The sequence below is a fragment of the Mirounga leonina genome, unplaced genomic scaffold, assembly GCF_011800145.1.
Source record: "Mirounga leonina isolate KUSES-001 unplaced genomic scaffold, KU_Mleo_1.0 Mir_176, whole genome shotgun sequence".
NCBI classification, from domain to species: Eukaryota; Metazoa; Chordata; class Mammalia; order Carnivora; family Phocidae; genus Mirounga; species Mirounga leonina.
The window spans coordinates 10,257,534-10,272,744 of NW_023270454.1; the positions used below are offsets into that span (position 1 = coordinate 10,257,534).

At 49.1% G+C, this 15,211-nt stretch overlaps 1 protein-coding gene across 1 annotated transcript; it reads right to left on the minus strand.

Moving 5' to 3' along the window:
• Positions 1-369: 369 nt before the first annotated feature.
• On the minus strand, positions 370-14,790 carry RP1L1 (RP1 like 1). Its single transcript, XM_035023232.1, has 3 exons — positions 14,182-14,790; positions 8,250-8,391; positions 370-6,675 (listed from the first exon to the last, which is right to left on the minus strand). The coding sequence occupies exons 1-3, from the start codon at positions 14,788-14,790 to the stop codon at positions 1,520-1,522; spliced, it is 5,907 nt and encodes a 1,968-aa protein (XP_034879123.1). The 3' UTR covers positions 370-1,519.
• Between the last annotated feature and the right edge of the window lie 421 nt (positions 14,791-15,211).

Genomic DNA, 15,211 nt, shown 5'->3' on the forward strand with positions numbered 1-15,211 from the left:
ACTTCTACTTTAATAATTCCGAGTACACAAAATGGTCATATATGAGCAGGAATGCTGGTGAGAACCAGTCAAAGAAATTCTGCCCCATCAGGACTCCCTACTTAGGCAGGGCCCGGTCCAAGGCTAGCTGTGGAACGATGTAGAGAAAGGGCATTATTTTTTTAAATCTCAAAAATGATAAATAGAATATTAACAAAAAATTATAAAGGGCACAGGTAAATCAATTCATCAAAAAAAAAAAAAAAAAAAAGAAGCTAGGATCCCAGTTGAAAATGGGTGAAAAGCATACACATAAAATTTATATGCAAATAGCTTTTTAATAAACAGAAAACTCTTTAATCTCACTAGCAATCAAATATATCAAAAATAGTACCACATTAAAGTCAGGTACTATTTTTTGCCCATAAAATTAGCAAAAGATTTCTCATTTTTAATGGCTATACCAAACACTGATGAGCTCATGGTGGGCCAGGTGATGTAAATTAGTACAGACCTTTAGAAAAGCAATTTGGCAGCATGATATCAAAAGCCTCGAAAAAAGCTGATATTTTTGGCTAAGTAATTCCACGCCTGGGAATCTATTCTAGGGAAATCATCTGCAGTTCGGGCAGAAGAATGCTAAGAAAAAAAAAAATAACGAAACCCATCTAAATGGCCCACACTAGGGAAATGGCAAAGTAAAGTGTTTTATGTTTGCATAATAAATTATTCAGGCATTAAAAATAGTTTTATGAAAAAAAGTTTTGTGAAGATTTTGAGATAAACTGGGGAAATTCCTATATTGTTAAATAAAAAAAGAAGTGTATAAGGATGAGTTCAACTATCAAACCGTTAGGAAAAATTGGGAAAGAACTGTAGGCAACTGTTACATTAGTCATCTCTGAGTGATGGGACTATGGATGACTACTTTTCCTTCTTCCTGCTTTATTTTGCCTTTCCCAATTTTTTCCATTACCAATATGTATTTTCATGAATATATATATGAATTAAGGACATACACTTGGACTTTGGGGCTGAGAACAAACTTTGTCCAATGACCCTGAATTTATCTGTGTCTTCCGAGTATTCACATCTGCAGAGTCACCAAATATACTCAAGACTAGAAAAAAACACCTCAAAGTTGAACGAGGTGAATGCCAAGAGAGGCCAAGGAGAAAAATAACCAGAGATCAATAGGCAAAAGAATGAGAGCAAAAAACAAACACAAAACAAAACTCTCCTGGAACTTTTCCAGTCAGTTCCATCCTTTTGGGCTCACCAGGAAACTGGTGGGGTCCAGCTGACCTCGGATAACAGGGCAGATCTGAGGTAACCCTCCTTCACACCACGCATGGGATTGGCTAGCAGGGCCCTGTGAAGCTCCAGAATTTAGAACCCAAGGACAGCATGGTGTGGCTGTGTCCTTGGCAAGTCCTGATCTTTCTCCAAGCTCTTTGCACATCTCCAGGGGACCGAGCCACGCTCAGGTGTGTAGACAAAAGGTTAAAAACAGACTCATGACTGCCTTGCGGCTGGATCTCTAGAAATCTAAGTCATCGTGGCCAAAGCCATCTGTTCTGTCCATGGTGAGGTTTTTAAACCTCCTTTCTGTGAAAGCAGGAGTTTTAACTACCTTCTCAGCTTCTAGGCCAGAGGCCTCGCCTGCCTCCTGCTCTGGAGTCCTTGGCCCCAAGGGGGCCTCTTCTTGCTCAGAAGTGGAGCTTTCTGGGTACATATCTGTGACTTTTCTCTCTGGACCAGGGAGTACCTTGGACTCCTCTTCGAAGCTCCTCATGTCTCCATTCAAAGGCTTTTCTACAGAGCCTTTCTGAGAGAGCTGAGAGCAGTTTCCCAGAGATGATGTGCTGGAGGAGGCAAGACCTGCTTTCCAGCCTGACCTCCGGCAGGGGCTATCTCCACCTGGGGTAGGCAGCAGTGCTGGCTTCCCCTCTTGATCTGGGCTTCTGTTTCCAGAAGTCTCACCCGGCTGGCCCTGTCCCCAGCCGACCTGCGGGCTACCTTCTTCCTCCCCTTGGTTTCCCCCTCCCGACTCTGGCTGCCCCTCTCCTTCAGCTTCCGGGGCCTCTGCAGTTTTGACACCATCGTTCTGTCCTCCTGGACTTGGGTCACCTCCTCCAGAGGCTTCACCTTCCAAGGCGGTGTCAGCCCCAGAGCCCTCCTCGGTGTTTTCTTCCTTCCCACCAGAGCCCTGCTCCTCCCCACCTGCTGCCTCTGGGACACTGCTTCGTCCAGCCCCTGTGCTCCCTTCTCTCTTCTGAGCAGTTGCCTCCTCCTCCCTCCCTCGGGGGTCTCCGTCTTTGCCAAGGGTCTGGCTGTTCTCACCCTCGCCACACCCCTCTGTCCCAGGGTCCTGGTCTAACCCCAGCTCCAGGCCTTCAGTGGACCCCTGGACAGTCCCTGTCCCCAAGGGGTCCCCCTGAAGCAGCTCCATCCCTCTCTTCTCGGGGGCTGCCTCTGCTGCCTCGCCACGAGCACACGCCCCTTTCTTCTTCTGCAGAAGGTGCTGCAGGTCGAAGGCCTTTTGGATGGGTGCCCTGGATGCCCCCGTTGTGTCCTTCGGGGACGTGGGGATCACTTTCTTCCTCATGCAGGCCTCACAGGGACAAAACTCCTCCCCCTCGGCCTCCCCAACCAGCCAGGTCCCCAGGGCTCCGCTGAGGCTTGGTGCATCCTCCTCCTCTGTGGGGAAGGGGCCGGGCCCCTGGCTTCCAGCCGGCCCGGAGAAGGCCGAGAGGTACCTCAGGCCCTGGAGACGGCGCCTGCGCTGCTCCATCTGCAGGGCCATCTCCCACCTGAGGCCTTCCCGGGCCGGCCCCGGCCTCTTCCCCACTGCCTGGCTCCAGATCTTCTGGAGCTCTTTCTCAGTGCTATCTCGGAGCCGAAGGCCCAGGTCCTGCTGCAGCTCTGCCACCATCTGGTCCAGCAGGCTGTTGTTCTGCAGGCTCCAGCGGGCTCGGAGCTCCGCGGTGGCACTGCCAAGGTGGGCCATGAAGGCCTTCTCCATCTTCCTCAGCAACTTGGACACCCAGAGGGGCTCAGGGTCCAGAGACACTCTGCGGGCCGGAGAAGAGCTCGTCTCCCTAGGCCCCTGGGTGCACTTGGCCTGGGCTTGCGCATGGCATGTCTCAGCTGCTTTGGGCAGCTTCTCCAAACCAGGTTCCAGGTGGGGGCCACTGGCATTTGCATCCCTGTCGCTGAGGCTCCTAGGGAGCTCTGTGGGTTTCTCTCTTTTTCCTGGAGGGCAAAGTATAGTGGAGGCAGGGTCTCTTCCTGCCTCTTCTTCCTGCACACTCTTATCTTCCTGTGCACCCTCCCCATCCTGAGAGTCGGCCTCTGACAGTTCTTGTCCCATGACTCTTCCCTCTTCTGGGAATCCCTGGACACCATCTCCTTGCAGTGCTGCGATTTCTTTTTCTTCTCTGACTTTCTCTAGCAGTACCTCCTCTTCTTGCATTGTGTTTTCAACTACTTGGTCCAGGTTCCTGCCCAGAACCTGCCCCCCACTGTTTCTGTCTGCCTCATCTTTTCTGCTGGCACAAGCCCATGCTTGGGAATTTGAAGAGGCCGTGGAACCACTCAGCTGTTGGTTTCCTGGATCCTCTTGGTTCTCGGAGGTTCTAGAATCAGGCCTCTGGGAGGGGATTTTCAAGGGCAGGGCTACCCTCTCAGGGACCAGGGCACACTCCATGGCACAGGGTCCATTGCCCTCCCCTGAGCCTCTGGAGCCACTGCCAACATCCACACCAGATGAGGATGTCAGTGTGAAGTCCTCCGTCATGACGTCAGACCTGAGGCCCGGCAGAGCCTGGCACCAGCCAAGCTCCCAGAGGCCAGAGTCCAGCTCACCACGCCTGAGGCCGCACCCCGGCCACAGGGCCTGGAAGGTGCTCAGGAGCTCCTGGTACCGAGGAGAGTCTATGAACCTCACTTTGCCAGTGGGAGACCCAAGGTCTTCATCAAAGAAGTGGAGCCCAGCAAGACAGGTGATAAGGGCCTGGGCAGAGCGGCTGAGCCTCCTGCCCGCTGCGCTGGACACTTCGGGCAAGCTGCTGGGCCGGCCCTGCTTGGAGCCCATTAGTGCTTTCATGATCTGTATGGAGGCAGAGACCTTGTGCGGAAGCACGCACGGGCCCACTGAACAGTCCACGGCCATGCCTTTGCCTGACCCAGCCTCCCTGGGGTCTTCTGAAACTCCGCTACAAGGAAGATCCTCTTCTGACTTGGGATGAGCATCACCAGTCACCGGGAGGGCTCCGTCTGGCTCTGCTCTCTCGCTGGCGGCCCCTTCGTGTGACGGTTGTCTGACCTGCGTTGGCTCCCCCAGACATTCTGGGGAACGTTTGTCAACAGGATCCTCCTTGGGGCCTTCTGGGTCTTCCCCTGCCACAACTGTGCTCTCACCCACCATCTCACATTTCATGGGTATGGGCTCCACTGGGATGTTGCTCAGCCATTCGCGGACCACAGCATCTGGTGAGGCTTGGGGCAGAGCACCCAGCGCCATTCTGCTATCTCTCTCTTGCCCTTCTAGGCTTTCCCCTCCACCAGCAACCTTCTCTCCCTGGAATATTCTCCCAGACCTGGGGCCACAGCTGGAGCTGCCCCTTCTCGAGGCTCTGACTGCTTTCCCCATGGCCCCTGACTGAGAGCCGGGGGGCCAGGGGCACCATGCCTCAAGCTTTCCCTCCCCCAGCTCTCCCCCGCCTGGCCCCCAGTCAGCACTGGGGTTGCTGCGACACGAAGGGTATTTCTTGACAAAAGGCCATGTCCTTGGCGGGGTGGGACAGTATCTGCTGCATACCAAGGGGACCTCAGAGAAGGGCCCCTGGCTGCGCAGTGGCTGGGCGGTCTGCAGGGCATGAGTCTTATCACTGGGGGTCCTGTGGAACAGGCATGTGCTGATCGGTGAGCAGTCGCAGCCTCTGTGGGCTCCCGGCATCCCTCCCTCGGACTGTCCAACTGGCAGAACTAAAGGCCGGGAAGGCTTGGGAATGCCGCCCCCTGCCTTTTTGTCCAGACCATCAGCTTGGCTGCTCAAAGAGTCTGATGGGTTGGAAGGTGTGGGAGCTAATGAGCGTGCCCTGAACTCAGGGTCCCCTTCGGTCTCAGCAGAGGGAGAGTATGGGGGGTAGAAATTGGAAGCACAGTCAGAATTGCTCACAGGGGTAATGAGAGCACTGCAGACCCCCTGTGCAGACTGGGAATGAAGAGAGGCAGAGGAGAGCGGCCCTGTGTCCTGGGAGGCCCGGTTCCCGGCCCTGGGTGAGCTTGCAGAAAGGGGTGGTGCTGAGCCATTTGGGCAGGCCCTGTATCTGCTGGGCGGTCCCGGCATTTGCCTGGGCACAGGTGAGTCAGGTGGGCGGTGGGTATGCCTTTGGGTGTGGTTCTGCCTGGGGTGGCCTCTCTGAGCCCCTTGGCTGAGACCAGAAATGCTGGGTGAGGGCACAGCACTGACTCTGCCCCCCTGCTTTCTCCTCCCGCCCGGGACTGAGGCAGAAGGTGGAGAATGGCCTGCAGTGTCCCCAGAGCCAGAATGACCTGGAGCCAGGGGTGGTCTCCTCCCAGACCTACCCTTAGCCTGGGAGTGCCTGGTACCCTGTCCACTGTCCTCTGCCTGAGAGTCCTCGTTCCTCAAAGACCAGGGACTCACCGTGGGCGGACTGGGGCCTTCCCCCTGAATGGCCTTTGTCCGGGAAGTAGTCACGGCCCTTGTCTTGCTCAGGCAGCCCTGGTGCCGCTTACCCCTTTCACTAGGCTCCTCGAGAGACTCAGCACTCTCCGAGGAGTCAGAAAGAGCACCTGCCGTGCCTCGGGTCTGGGGCTTCAGGCAGCTGTGGGGCTCCCTGCTGCCCTGCCCTGCTTCCTGTGGACCTGGGCCCTCACTAGTCCAGGATGGGCTTCCAGCTTCCCACCCTGCTCCCCTCTGGGAGGAGGCAGCCCCTGAGGCTGAATGTAGGTCGCAGCTGTCCACGCTGCCTTCCAGAGACCTGGACCAGCAGGAGGAGTTTGGCTCAGAGTCTTTGGGGGGTCTGTCCCTAGAGGTAGGGCTGACACTGTCCTCGCTGCTTCTTTTCCTACTGGTGAACACTTGGCTACAGGGCCTCCTGGAATGGGAGTGTTGGGTCAGCCTGGATCTCCTCCGAGAGGCTGTCCCCTCTCCCTGGGTGAAGTACAGGGGGTTCATCCAGATCTCATACCTGGTGCCTGGCTGCCACCGGCCTCGGCCAAGGGCTTCTTCACATCCTGCCTCACAGGGCCCCTGTCCCTGTGCCCCAGGCTCTGGGGAACCCCCAGGGTGATCCTCCCACACACAGTGGAGGGAGTCCACCTCCCCCAAGACAGGGACCTCCTCACTGGCCCTCCCCACCCTCCTGGACCACAGGAGTGCGTCCTCACCAAGTAGGTGGAAGCGGACTTTCATCTCTACAGACAGGCTGCCATCCTCGTTCATGCGGACCTTTTTCTCAACATCGTCACTGGCCACCAATGGGCCAAGCTGGGCAGGCGTGTCCTGAGGGTGTCTGTCAGGAGCAGGGCCCGTCTGAGCGTGATGCAGGGGCACCGGGGGGTCGCTGAGACCAGACCTCTCTGACAGCAAGGAAAACCGCCGTGGCTGGCTGCCCGACCTGGACCTTGAGTGGATCACACTCTGCTTGGCCTTTGGCCCCCAGCTTCCTGGCACACGATGAAAGTAAGAGAAAAGAGGAAAGACAGTGAGCTACTAGGGGGAGCTTCAGGATCAGAGAATAAAGGCTAGTCATGAGGCTTTCATCATTTAAATACCCCTGCCGCCCCCAAAACCACAAAGTAAGGGCAGAAACCATTCTAGAATGAATATCCAGTCTGCAATCTGTGAACCAGCAAAGCCTAGTGAGATGAACTTAGCATCTGAATTCAGTCTCAACGCTGCGATTTCCTTGCTGTGTTGTTTTTGGCAGAGACTCCTTACTGAGTTGTAAAATAATAATGGTAGGTTTGTTTTGACGATGCAGGGCAATGCATGTAAAACTTTCTGCAGAGTTGTTAGCACAAAGTATGTTTTCGATAGACAACAGAGTTGGCAGGCAGAGCAGCAGGGCCCAGAGCTAACTCTGGGCCCGGCTCATGCCCACCCCCAACACAGGAAGCAAAATCAGTAAGCTGCTGTAAAGGTGACTGATTGTAAACTGTAAGATGCTTTGCAGTTATTAGTGGTGATTTATCATCCTAACACTCATCAAGCTTTGGGGTTGATAAATGATTGCAAGGAAGGACCTGGACACACAATAGCAAGTCTTGATAGTCAAGCCTGCACTCTAGCCATGAAAAAGAGAAGAAAAGGGAGCCACTGAAGGAAGAAAGAAGTGGTCCCAAGTAGGAATGAAGCCTTTAGTACTTTCTCATTTCATCTCCTGATTGGCAAGAAGAAAAGGCTAGTGGAGGCTGAGCCTATGGCCAGCAAAAGAACAGATCCCCCTACTTGAGTCCATCTAGACAGAAGGTTTCACCAAGCTCTGCTCTTCCATAAGCACCTAATGAGACTAGGATCTACTCCAAAGGGGGCTCTGTGGCTAATAGGTCCTTGTACCTCTAGCACCTGGCATGCAGTGATCACTAATACCATTATTGTCATTTCTTAGTAGCTTTTCACAAAGGATATTATTTTGTTTATTCACCAAATTTGCCCATTTCCATTCCAATAATTTTGCTGAAAATTTCAACCTGCAGTTGTTAATTATGCCTTTAAAATAATGTGTTTTTAAATAACAACACCTACACTCTGGCACATAGTAGGCTTTTTGGAGAGATATACATACAGTTAGATGTATAGACTGATGAATAGATGGAGGATCAATGGTTATTGTTAGTTTTAGTCCATTTGGCTTCTACTGTTGTTTAAGGGAGTTATGACTCTTGAAAGGTGCAAATGCCACATATCCATGGTCCATTGCCTCCATAATGTCATGCCCATCATGGTCCTTAATAAAGCTTATTTTAGATCCTAGAAATTTAGAGTTCAAGATTTCCTAATCCCTATTTTCTTTAAATACCAGACTCCCCCCTCTCATACACCAGGCAAATTTCAACCCAATTAAGGTAGATGGCAGTAAGAAAGAGGAAGAGGCAAGGGTGACCCCAAAAAAGTGGGATACCCAAAAATTTGGGCCAAAAGGCAGGTTTTTAAAATTATCTAGAAAGGATATCTGCTTAGTCCTACTGAACCACTATCCAGGGCAAATAAAATTCAGAAAACTCCAAAACTAACTCACCGGTTTTGTTTCTTGGAGTCTGCCCAGATAAAGTTTCAGTTCCGTATCTTCTAGAATCTTCCATTGCCAGAGGTTTGAAAGACTCGTAGCCAGCACATACTAGCACTGAAGGACTGCGGAGCAGACCCTTCAGAGAGTCCACCTGAAGAAGGAGAGTGTTGAATTAGGAGGCCCGGTTTGCAGAGCCCCTCTTCTACCCAGGGAGACATTGATAGAGGAAGAATCCCATCACTCTGGCCCTTTCCTGAAGTTTGCATATCTCACCCCAGAGTTCTGTCCTACCCACTTGCCATAATACCTCCATAACTAGCTGGGGGCAGAGGTCCTATCACCATCACCTTCTTCTCTCCATATACCCCTCCCCCCACCCGGTTTAAGGCCTGTGGTTTAGGGGTTCTTCTGGATGCCTCAGGTGGAAAACATTTCAAAAAGTCTTTGGCCTGCTTCCCTGCCCACCCTTGCAGCCTCCAGAATATGTATTTTTTTTTTAAAGCAACCAGAACAGAAAGGCGTCCAGTTTCCCTATAGAGATCTGATTCACTATCTCACTCACTTCTCACAAAGAGTTCTCTCCTGGGTCCAATCTGTGTTTTCCAGTATAATCTCGAGCCCATCACCTCTGCTTTCAGCCCTTCTGGAACAGGGAAGGGCAAGGCTGCTCTCTCTACAGGCTCCTCCAATGATTCCCTAGGGTCCTGCTCAGAGGCTTATGCCATCCTTTCCCACCCACCCTAGGACATCCTGGGCTGGATGCTGAACAGGCAACATTGCATTCCAGGAAACAAGTCCCTGCTTTTAGAAAAATCTCACATGGCCCTGAGGCCCCTACGGCACATGTGAGACTTTGCACTATTTATGACATTATATAGTAACTGGCAGTGTTGGGGGATTTAGTTTCATCTTCAAAGGGCTGAATTTGTTCTTCTTTATTTTCTCAAATTAGAAGGGTATGTTCATTAGCAAGGAAATGAGAAAAAGAGAACTCTTGCATCCTCTCCCCACAAATGACATTAAATTAGCTGTACACCAGATCTTTCAACCTAGTTGATTAGAAGTTTCTTTCAAACTACTAAGCACATTTCTTTGTTGATTTAGAGCTCTAGTGCATCACAAAAATGCAAACATGACCCAAGTCTATCAATTTATAGAGACATATCAATGTATTCATATCCCTTATACAACAAGAAGCCAAATGGACTACATGACCCAAGTCTATCAATTTAGAGTAGTCATACTTCTAGGAAATCAGACTTTTCCAAGGAGGAAAAAAAAGAACTCAGGGTTAAATGATGCTTCCATTCTAGAAAAAGGTCAAGGTTTAGGATCCACACACAAAAAAAGAGAGTTATTGAGAGTATATTGAGAGTGTTCACCCAGTTGAGGACCTGAAAACTGATAATCATGCCACAGCCTGCCCTGGGGAGCAATGAGACCATTTTGTTTACAGAAACTCTAATAGTTCTGCATTAAGTCTATAAGAAAATACACTAATATTTTTTTCTCCAATTAACTTACTTCTGTACCTGCTTTCTCCATTTCGCCATACCCACTAAACTGTAGCTAATTGAAGGTAGGGACCTAGACTTATTTTCTGTATCCTCTGCATGAAGCACATGCTGGTACATAGCAAATGTGCCATAATTTAGGAGTTTTCTTACATTATGACTGACATTATTAATGTCGATTCTATCATTTGCCAGCCATGCAACTATGAGCCAATTACTTAACCTCTGTGCCTCAATTTTCTTACCTATACAAAAGAAATAATAACATGAATTGCCTTGTGAGTTTGTGTGGTAGATGTCATGTCCTAGATTAGTCAACCTCTGTTTTACTCTCTTTCTGGTGTAATTTCCAGTATGGCAGAGTGTACAAAGCTCTATATACATTTTCTGGACTCCCTTGCAGCTAGACTTCTAACCATGAAATCATTTCCAATAATTAGATGCACTGGTACAAGGTAGGAGAAATGACAGTGAAGTAGAACCCATCTTTCTTTTGCTTTTGACTGTTGCCACAAGAAAAAAGTCAAAGGCATAAAGAGGCATGTGCAGCTGCAATGGCAAAAGCCACACTCATTTTTCCAGTACCCAGTCACCAGCTTTCTGGATATCAACAGACAGCAGTGGCACATGACCTGCCTCATTCCAGACCACAGCAATGGTGGACTAATACTGAACTCAATTATTCCAGGGACATCACCCCAACAACCCACTTGCTTGATTGTGTTAGAGGTATCTATCCAGATAGGTCAATTCTGTGATATTCTGGGAATTATTTCCAGAAACCAAGCTTACGCTCCTCCAGCTTTCCAATCTTTAAGCACAAAACTCTCTGCGTATAATTTCTTCATGCTTAAGATACGTACAGAGGTTTCTGTTTCCTATACTGAATCATGACTGATTCAATGTACAGTATCAGAGGTTGTTGCAGGCAATAGACCCTCAAGGGGAGGAGTCTTGGATTAATTATTTGACCTGATTGGGTTTATTTGATAGTCTGGTTATAATGCGACACTGGTGGCCTAAGACACAAAGTGATAAAACAGGTTCTTGAATGATCACCTCTGATAGTAGAATGCAGTGCTTAACTGAGAGCAGGACTTTGACAATCACTGGCTGTCATGATAGATCTTTCTAATGAGAATGAGAGCTTCAAGGACTATGGAGTAGGCTGGCTTCTCTGACTTAAAAAAAATGGCAAGCTCGAGGTCTAAACTCTCAGTTCAGGGATGGCCAGAGGACCTAGGTGCTTCTACTACTATAAAAGAATCTCTTTTCTCTTGTAGCAAACATCAGCTGCAGAAACTGATCCTTCTAGTTGTTGAAATACAACTGAAATGATTGTTGTGTGATCTGTCAAGCCATAAAGCAAGTGTGTCAAAGCAGGACCCCATCATCAGGAGGTGGTGACATGTACTAGATCAGGCTCCAGGCATTTGAACGGAAGACATAAGTAAATTGCATGAGCCACACTCCCAGTTCACCTGCTTCTGCTGCATTGCCATCTTTCCTTCCCGCACACCTAAAACTTCCTGGGGGAGTTCCCTATGACCAGTTAACTGAAGAAGAAAATATTTGATTCTGGGTTTCAGATGATTTCACAGGATATGCTGATACAAGTCAAAAGTTGACTGTTGCACCATTACAGACCCACTTGGGGGTCATAAAGGGCAGTGGGGAAGGAAAGTACAGGGGACAATGTTATTTGATCGGCTACTTTTCATGGAAGGAGCAATGGCAGGAGGTTCTATGGCAATTCGTAGGCAGGAGTTAGCAGTTCAATCCGACAATCAAGGCCTTGGAAGGAACAAGACTGGAGGGCTGGTGACAAGGAACTCTAGAGAAGAATCTGTAAATGGGTCTCCCAGAATGTGCCTAGAGAACGAGAACATTTGTGTCCCATTGAATGCTCACCAGAAGGTGATAATCATGTGGACAAATGACCTGTTCAATGGATGTTAGTCATTCTTTTCCTCCAACCACCCCAAGGTGTGCTCAACTTGATTATGAACAGAGTGACAAAGTAAACTTGAACTAGGAATGTGAACTACCTTATTCATGTGGGTCTGACTGCCATGTCTGCTAAGGGTCCAATCTTCTAAGAGCAGAGATCCATGCTAAACTTGTGCCAAAACACTTGTGATTTGCAGCATACCTTGAGGTACTCAGCAAGCCATCTCATGGGAAGCTAATGACATTGAACCCCTCCATCATGGGGAGAGTCAGAAATGTGGATTCACTGGAATAGGCACTGATTTTGAATACGTATTTTCTTCCTTGCCCACATACTTCCGTGGACTTACTGAATACCTCATTCATCATTGCCATAATCCATGAGGATTACTTCTATCCAAAGAACTGATTTTGTAACAAAAGAATTGAGGCAATGCACTAACACCCATGGAATTCACTGTGTAGCCATATACTACATCACCCAAAAGTAGCTATAACTTATAGAACGGTGGCTCATTCTATGGGCACCAACTGAAAGTAATCACTTTATAATGTTGAGGCACTATCTTGCAGGATGTGATATGTGCTCTGGACTGGCAACCACGATACAGTATAGTGCTGTTTCTCCACAGACAACAGATACCTGGGAATTAAGGGGTGGGAATATGAGCAGCTCCTTTCACTATTACACCTATGACCTAGCTACAAACATTTTGCTTCCCATCCCAAAAACTTCAGGCTCTGCTAGTTTGGAGGTCTCTGGGTCCAAGGGAAAATGTTCCCACCAGGAGACACACAGCAAGTCAGGGAAGCTGAAAGTTGAGACAGTCACTTGGCCATATGGGGATCCTTGCAACAATGAACCAACAGGCAACAGGGGGGTTCTGTGTTGAATGGGGTGATTGATTCTGTAATGGGTCTCTCAGAATGAGAGTTTGGATCCTATTCAAACTTGGTTAGGGGGAATAGGGTTGCTGTTATGCAAATAGAGTCGGGGGAAAGTAATCTATAGCCCAGGGAATCCCTTGAGTGCTTTCTGTGGCTGCCATATTCAGGGTTAAAAATTAACACAAGACTACAACGGCTCAGGAAGGACCTCCAAGGGCTGAGTCCATAAGAATGATGTAGCACATGCAGCACGTAGTAAACGCACCATAATTCAGATGATGGAATTGGTCCAGCCATTCTACCATATCCATAACCACATTCAGCTGAGGTGCTGGCAGAGGGCAGAGGGAACATGAAATGGACAGTAGAAGGAAACCTAATACCATCAATGGCCTTGCAGTAGATAACCTAGTTTTCTTCACAACTCTGCTAGGCATGAATCAATTTTCTATGTTTTGCCCTTGCCTCCCTCTAGCACTTTTTATAAGGTATTTTGGTGACTTGATAGTTAAGTCTTAAGACAGAGGCTACAAAGGTGGGCTTGTGCCCAGAGGATGGATGGTACAGTGCTGATGTGACTCTGGGGGGAAGGCGAATATGTTTTGATTGTTGGAAAGACAGCTACATACTTAGGTGGGAACATACTGCTGTAGCTGCGGCTTGTAAATTTAAGTAGTGGTAGAATAGTGTACACAGGTGTTAAGTAGTGATAGGATTAGATTATGGGGAAACTGTTGATTAGATCAAGCCACATCCATCCTCCATCCTGTGCACCTACAGTGTACATTCATGTTCTGCAGGAGCTGGAAAGGCAAAAATTATTCCCTAGCCTTCTTCACAGTTCGGGCTATATGCAGATTGGGTTCTCCATCAATTAGATGCATTTGATCAAGTCTGGGAAAGCAAGTGAGGCAGACACCATCTCTTCTCGCTTCTGGTTGTTGTTGCTGTGAAGCAAATGTGTGGGTACCAGAAGGCCATAGCAGCCCAGGCAGCAGGCTAGACCCGGCACCCCAAAGCTCCTGCATGTCAAGAGTGTTAAGATGCAATTGTGGCAGTTTCCTGATCCCAGATTTATAAGCTTGGATGCCACTATAGAGAAGTATTCTTGAACTCAATAATCACAGTAGCTTCAAGCAGGGTAGTAGCTTCCTGCAGAATGCTGGGAGCTATTCCTGTAGACCCAGCTTAGAGCTCATGCCTCCAGCTGTCCAAAGATTTGGGAATCCCCTAATGTCCTGCATTAGATTATTTTCTGCTCAAGGTACTTTGAGGAGTTTTTGTTTTCTGCACTGAACTCTCCCTGAAATAGATGGTATTGGATAATAGAAGGATTGGATAAGAAAATAATAAAAGTGTGCAAAGCACAGTGTCTGGCATTCACTAAGCACTCACTAAACGGTAAGCAAAATACAAATAATAATTGCTTACTTAACTGACTACATGTCTCCACTCCTTTAATTCATCTTTAATTAGTAGCAAGGCAATCAGTGCCTCTTTGTAAAGAATAACCTCCCCATTCCATCTAAGTATTTTGATCTGAGGTCCAGAGAGCTTTTTAAAGGAAATAGCATACCCCAACAGCCTACCTTTTTCCCACTTGTCGTGTACACCTGCTTCACAGGAAAGTGCAGAAGATCTGAGGCTTTGCTGAGAAAGGCCGACAGGTTCCTTGTATTTCTATGGCTGAGAACCATTGTCTGCTGGAATCTAGGGTCTCCATTCTTAACCAGCATTATCCTCCTTGGGGCCTTAGGACCCTTGCAGGAAGAGGATGTTCCTGGTGCCTCACATCGGCTTTCAAAATCCCTTGACTGCTGAGCAGATGGGCTTCTCCTTTGTGGCCAGACTGGCCTACTGGGTGTTTTGGGGGGCTTCTTATCAGAGCAGAGGTAGCAGCCACCATCTTCCAACTGTTCCAGGGTACTGAGGCCATGAAGGCCCCGGGGCGTGGTGACAGAGCGCACCCCAAAGGAGAGAGGCACACGCTGAGAGAGCTCGTCCATCAGAGCGCCAAAGCTCTTGAACACGCGCTGGTCAACAGCCAAGCGAACCCCAGCAAACCGGGGATCCCCTCGCTTGAGGAAGGTTATCTTCTTGGCTGGCGTGACCTGGGTGACAGAGGGGTTCCGGGCCATGGAAGGCAGGAGGCACTCACGGTGGCTTGGGGCCTGGGCATCCCTCAAGGTGCTGTTCATGGTGGAGAGGCCCAGGCAGCTGGAATGGATCAGAGGAAGAGGAGAGTCAGAGACAACCCAGGGGAGTTTACATTTCCTCTCTCCCCTTTGTTACAGAGGTGCTTCCAGACCATCCCAAATTTGTACCACTCAGCTACGTAGAAGCTCGTTAATCCATTTTGATGGAATAGAAGGAAGGCCAAAGGTCTGGCACCAGATAGATATGAATTCAAATCCCAAACCCCACTTACTACCTGTGTGACCCAGGAGGTTAATGACATAATCTGTGTCTTGGTGGATCCCACCTGTAACATGCAGCCATATTCATTCTGCATAGGGCCAGGTCTCATGTGTAACAGGGGAATTCCCAGCTCTCTGGATTCATGTCTTCTGGTGCCAGGTGAGCAGAATCCCTTGGGACAGGAGTATAGACAAGAAGACT

What these genes read in the sequence shown, in the direction of transcription:
- RP1L1 (XM_035023232.1), bottom strand. Translation starts at nt 14,790, where the DNA reads ATGAACAGCACCTTGAGGGATGCCCAGGCCCCAAGCCACCGTGAGTGC. An exon ending in ACACGACAAGTGGGAAAAAG is followed by an intron (nt 8,392 to 14,181) that starts GTAGGCTGTTGG and finishes CTCCTTCTTCAG; the next exon opens with GTGGACTCTCTGAAGGGTCT. An exon ending in GACTCCAAGAAACAAAACCG is followed by an intron (nt 6,676 to 8,249) that starts GTGAGTTAGTTT and finishes ATCGTGTGCCAG; the next exon opens with GAAGCTGGGGGCCAAAGGCC.